This window comes from Microcaecilia unicolor, chromosome 9 (assembly GCF_901765095.1).
Source record: "Microcaecilia unicolor chromosome 9, aMicUni1.1, whole genome shotgun sequence".
Taxonomy (NCBI): Eukaryota; Metazoa; Chordata; class Amphibia; order Gymnophiona; family Siphonopidae; genus Microcaecilia; species Microcaecilia unicolor.
The window spans coordinates 129761932-129768225 of NC_044039.1; the positions used below are offsets into that span (position 1 = coordinate 129761932).

Here is a 6294-nt window from a genome sequence, read left to right on the forward strand (position 1 = left end):
ATTTAGGTCGACCATCTCTAAGGTCGACCTAAATGTTGAGATTTGGCCGTCCCCGACTGTATTATTGAAACGAAAGATGGAAGCCCATCTTGTTTCGATAATAGCGGTTTCCCCACCCCTTCGCCAGGACGTCCTTAGAGATGGGCGCCCTTAGAGATGGTCGTCCCCGTTCGATTATGCCCCTCACGTCTTTTTTGAGATGCAGTGACCAGAATTGAACACAATATTCCAGGTGCGGTCGCACCATGGAGCGATACCAAGGCATTATAACATCCTCATTTTTGTTTTCCTTCCCTTGGCTCACCTCCCTCTTCATCTGTCACTAATGAGTCACCGCTGATGTCTGAAGAGTATTATAAAGCTGCGGTAATGAAGATTGTTGAGTGTTGGGCTATAATAGATGTTGACTCTTTTGCTCCTACTGTTTAGAGCTTAGTCTATTGACTGCATTAAAGAGATTTACTAAGTGGAAGATTAGCATAAATATGAGGATGTTATAATGATACAGTATATAGTTCTATTAATGAAAATTGTGACCAACAACAATTATCTTTCCAATTTTTGTAGGAAGATACGTAAGCTGCTTTCATCTTCTGAAACTAAACGAGCTGCCAGACGTCCCTACAAGCCCATTGTGATCAGACAGACCCAGGCAGCACAGTTGATAAGACAGCCAATGAATGATGAGCCAATCATTATTGAGGATTAATGCAGTCTGGCTGCTGTGGTACATCCCACTGTGACACTTGTTGCTGTATGGATCTGCTTAATGAATCTTTTCCTCAGACCTACTTGAGATTTTTTATGGCAAGAGTGGATCTGACCATTGAAAGTGGAAAACTTTCTTATAAGCTGGTTGCTTATTTTAAAAGACATAACAAGGAACTATGTGTTGTCATTTAGCTGTGACAAGAAAAGACTGCTCTCTTTTTTTGTTTGTTTTTGTTTTGGTAGCATATATTTTCTTAGCTTGTAGAGATGATCTTTTTACCCTCTTTCTTCATTGACAGTTGGGGAAGAAAGTAAGCTTAACTTATTCAGAGAATGTGGAACAGTAATTTTTAGTTTTTGTTTATTTCTTGGATGAAATTAAGAATAGAATTCTCAAGTTTTGTGAATATATAATGAACTCTCATTGCTAAGCCTTGGTGAGGCTGCATTGTGCTTTTTGTTTTATTTTTTTCTGCTCTTTTTTGAAAGGTGCCATTTTTTTGTACATAAAACTACAATTCTAATTGATACTGTGGAAAAATTGGGAGTAGAAAGCCAGCGGCAGGTTCAGCTAGTCGTCTTGGTTTTGTCCCTTGTATTTTCAAGCAATTAACATAGGAAAAAAAATGTTGGAATGCATATGATGACTGTATGGACTTAGATTTACTTTGGTGCTCATGCACTTTAGTTGGTAAAGAGTGAGCTCAGAATTTAGCCAATTTTCTTGAAAAGTGTTATACTGAAAGCAAGTGACCAAGTCCGGCCTACTCAGATGAGTATTGTTATCTGTTGAAGGCATCTTAGATGGGAGTCGTTGGCAATAAGGTCATATAACAATGTTGAACAAACTGTTTAACGTATTGTCTCTGGTTATTCAAACCAGGCTGCGGCTCAAAATCCCATGAGAGTCTATAAGAGATAACTATAATGTGTCTGCTAATCCTTTAGTGTCTGGAACTAAGATTTCCAGATCAAGTAACTGAATATGCAGGCCCATGAACATTAAAAGTGCTATATTAATGAGGAAATACATGCACAATGAAATGAAGTCAGTGTGGTAAATTGCTTTTCAGAAAAGCTTTGTTCTGCCTCTAGGAGTCTAGTACGTGACGCCCATGGACATTTTGCCTTTTCTTGGAGCTTGTTTGCCCATCAGTGTATTGGGGAAGAGCTTGGCTTGTGAGTGCTGCGTTACTGTACATTTTCCCCTATTAAAGGGAATTTAAACATAACAAATGTGAGGAAAAAATGGTTTTTATTTGAACACATCTGTGTCTAAAGTAAGTGTTTTTCCCCTGGTAAAACTTTTGTGTTTGAGGTTTTTTGCATCTCTTGAAGTTATGTATTTGCAAGTATGTATAATTTCTTTTTCATATGTCTCTTCATAGCAGGATGTGTTTCAAAAATGCTCCTGCTTTTCGGAGAATGTTAAAAAAAAAATCATTTACAACATGTACTGATTTGTACATGTCACTGCCTCAGGCAGATATAGCATGTAAGAAAAAAAGAAAAATAATCATTCCATATCTGTTGTTGACAGTAAGACAACCCAAAGTTTGTATTTAGAGTAGTACAACATGGGTTTGAGGATGGTATTAGTCTCCTTGGTCAGGAAGAAATAAAACTTTTTCTAAAATCCCTACAATTAAGTCATTTCAGTTAACTTTACTTACAAAGCAAATAAACACTGAAATCAAGATTTTGTCAAACTTGCGTGTGTGTCTCTATTTTGCAATTAAGCAGTAGTACAAGACAGACCATTCTTCCTTATCACAGTTCAGACCATTCTTCCTTATCACAGTTCAGATGCCTTTTTTCTCTATGTGCCAAAACTGTTCACAGGCACCAATGTATTGAATGTTGGAGCTATTTTCTACCACGAATAAGACTCGGATTTTCCCAGTGAGGGAAGTGTTTTTATCACCTATACAATATTTTCAGAGTCAAGATTTTAACCACTGTCGCAAGGGTACACCAAAAACAGGGCCCATATCAGGTATTTTCAATAAAGACTCTTGACTTGTCCCATATTGGAAGACCTTGATGCTGTTGTTTGTACTTTGACCTTCTCTGTTGCTATAACTGTTACCACGCTGTCATGACTTCATGTACTAATTTGTGTACTAACTACATGCTGTGTTTGGATATGGGATATGGCAAAGAATGAGCATGTACTGCACATTGCAGTTCACACACACTACTGACCATGTCACTTATGCAGTTAATGTGCATGCATTTACCACCACCTCGAGATGAATTGGTACGTGCAAGCACACTTACTATGCAAATTGCAAATGTACTTAACATGCAGTAAAGACATTTTCTGTGCAGTAATTACAAGGGACATGCTGGGCACACCCTAAACAGCTACCACATAACCTTTCTTGCTATTAAAGCGGAATAAGTGCAAAGGGCTCTTATTGAATATTCAGTGGTATGGTTTGATTTTTATTTTGTATCATTTAAGTGTATACTATTTTGTTGTAGTGCACACTTTCATTTTACCATAGTATTGCACTACACAGTAGCCCGTACTGTTATTAGTTCTTACTAAAATATTTTGGGGTGAATTATATATATATATATATATATATATATATATATATATATATATATATATATATATGTGTGTGTGTGTGTGTATGTATATATATATATATGATCCCCAAAAAACTGGTGCCGAAAAAAGTGCTATTCTGTAAACCTCGCTTAAAGTTAGGCACAGTTTATAGAATAGCACTTATGCCCGGGAATCGCGGCTAACTTTAAGCATGGCCATTTGCATCAACTGACATAGGTGCAAATGTACATGCCTCAATTAGGCACGTATCATCCTCATTCTGTAGCAACATGCATGAATGTTAGGAACGCCCCTATTCCGCCCATGACCCTCTCATTCATGGCATTTATACCCCACATTGGCCCGAAATAGATTCAAGGTCAATGTGGCTTACAAACAACAAAGCAAATAAAACATAATAATGTACAGAATATAACACAAATTACAATAACTTCAAGAAACAAATTAATACATGTTCAATAAGTAACCGGGGATTTAGACTATCTCAAGGACAAACAAATAATTAAGGGTAGATACGTGCGAACATAATTCGGCAGGACTAGATGGGAAACGAGATTAAGAAAAGGGTGTGGGTAAAATTCAAATAGCGTTCTTTTTAGTCAAAAAGGTCAGATTGAAGAAATGTGTTTTTAGAAGACTTCTAAAAGTTTGTGGTATCTGTAAACTTGATTGATTGATTGATTTTTGTTGGACCGCAAAAAGATGTAACTGTTGATGAAAACTTTGATCGAATGTGTGGTATATTATCTATAGTGAAGTTTACCCTACTGGGGCAGAAATTCCTGGTCCTGCGGCATAAGGTGCTACTGCAGCCCAGGAAGCAGAAAGTGACGGTGAAAGAGTTTCTAAGCAGGGGAAACCAAAGGGAAGACGCCAGCCTACTTTGCTGAAAATTATGTCATGTACTAAGATGTTGAAAAGTATTGTGAACCTTAAACATTGAGAACAGTATTTGAACTACAGATGTGTACATGGGAGTATAACTGTATGTTTAATGCATGGATTGTAAAAAAAAAAATTTGCTTGCAACAAAAATTTTTATTCAGCCTAGGCGGGTATACCCAGAGGTTAAACTTTAATGTTTTTTTTTTTTTAGCTTTGGGGGAAACTCTGGAACAACCCCCCTCAAATGGCAGCAGAGATGATGGCCATGGTGGTCATGCAGTCAGTGCGATAGCAAGCATCTTGGGCCGGCAGAAGTTGCAAGGAGCCCAAAAACAGTGCAAAAATGCGTACCTGCGCATTGGTGTCCATGGACACAAACGCCTGATGTAAATATAAGTATGTTTAAAAGAGAAGAAGGGCTCTAGCTAGCACAAATATATGTGTTGGGATCAGAAGAGGTGGCAGATGTGGGCTGTGACCTTTTTGTTGCTGTATGTATACTCAAATAGCTGATAAATATCTGTAACCCATATAAAGTGAATTTGAGCTTTAAAGGTTGGGTTTTTTGTGTGATTATCATAAGAACCTCCTAGCAACATTATGGGGTCCTTGCAAAGCCGCGCTGAAAAATGGCTTGCGGTAGTATAGACATGGGTTTTGGCCGCATGCCGATCCATTTTTTAGCGTGCCTGTAAAAAAGGCCTTTTTAAAACATTTTTGCTGAAAATGGACGCGTGGCAAAATGAAAATTGCTGCACATCCATTTTGGGTCTGAGACCTTACCGCCAGCCAAGACTCGCATGGTAACCAGGCAGTAATGACCTACGCGCGCCAAATGCCAGTTGGCGCACATCCGTTACACGTGCCCGAAAATGAAAAATATTTTTCAGACACACGTATTGGACGCGCGCCAAAAATGAAATTACCACAAAAGCCACACAAGTGAAAAATGACATATTTATGAATAAAAACTAGTTTTATGTATGTTTTAGTTATGCAGCAGTTTCAGTGTTAATGAGAGCAGGAATCTGGCTGGCAAGGTCACATGGGGATCTGTTTTTTTTATGGGAAAGATTCTGTGGATCATCAGTAGAAGGTTGAGCTGAAAAGAAACAGGTTGGTTGTGTGTGAGATTGTAAGAACTGAAAATATGTAAAAAAAAAAAAAAAAGAGTGCTACTTTTGAGTTAACTACAACTTTCTGAGTGCTCTAACCTCCTGAGGAAAGAGGAGATATTTATGGGCACTTCACGACCGGTTTTTGTTTTTAGACACACAGCCCAAGCATGTTTTCAATAAGATGTTGATATTCAACAGCCATAGTTAAAAGAAGACAGAGCTGACAGATCCACCAAGTCCACTTGCCACTGAGCGTCCACCTCTGAAACTATGGTTTTCACTTGAGAGCTGCCTTATGTTTTCTAGAGACACTAAGCAGAGGTGTGATGCCTCCTAAATTCCCAACCACCTCATGATCAAAGTAAATTTTGCTTAGGATTTTTTTGTGCATGACTTCATAGAGCGGTACGTGTTTCAATACAGCGAATGCTACATACCTGTAGAAGGTATTCTCCAAGGACAGCAGGCTGATTGTTCTCACTGATGGGTGACGTCCACGGCAGCCCCTCCAATCGGAACTTCACTAGCAAAGGCCTTTGCTAGTCCTCACGCGCCCATGCGCACCGCGCATGCGTGGCCATCTTCCTGCCCGAACCGGCTCGTGTTCGTCAGTCTCATATGTAGCAAGACAAAGACAAGGGAAGACACAACTCCAAAGGGGAGGCGGGCAGGTTTGTGAGAACAATCAGCCTGCTGTCCTCGGAGAATACCTTCTACAGGTATGTAGCATTCGCTTTCTCCGAGGACAAGCAGGCTGCTTGTTCTCACTGATGGGGTATCCCTAGCCCCCAGGCTCACTCAAAAGAACAAACATGGTCAATTGGGCCTCGCAACGGCGAGGACATAACTGAGATTGACCTAACAATTTATCCAACTAACTGAGAGTGTAGCCTGGAACAGAATAAATATGGGCCTAGGGGGGTGGAGTTGGATTCTAAACCCCGAACAGATTCTGAAGCACTGACTGCCTGAACCGACTGTCGCGTCGGGTATCCTGCT

General features: G+C 39.4%; 1 protein-coding gene across 3 annotated transcripts in view; it reads left to right on the forward strand.

Annotated features, from left to right (window-relative positions):
* The window catches only part of MTA1 (metastasis associated 1), a 537170-nt gene extending 534756 nt beyond the window's left edge, over positions 1-2414 (forward strand). For 2 of the 3 annotated variants that reach the window (XM_030214000.1, XM_030214001.1), the window contains one exon: positions 568-2414. In XM_030214000.1, coding sequence (XP_030069860.1) covers positions 568-709 — 142 coding nt within the window. In that variant the 3' untranslated portion in view covers positions 710-2414. The remainder of the gene's footprint in view (positions 1-567) is intronic. The other variant, XM_030214002.1, reaches the window with a different exon arrangement.
* Positions 2415-6294: the final 3880 nt, after the last annotated feature.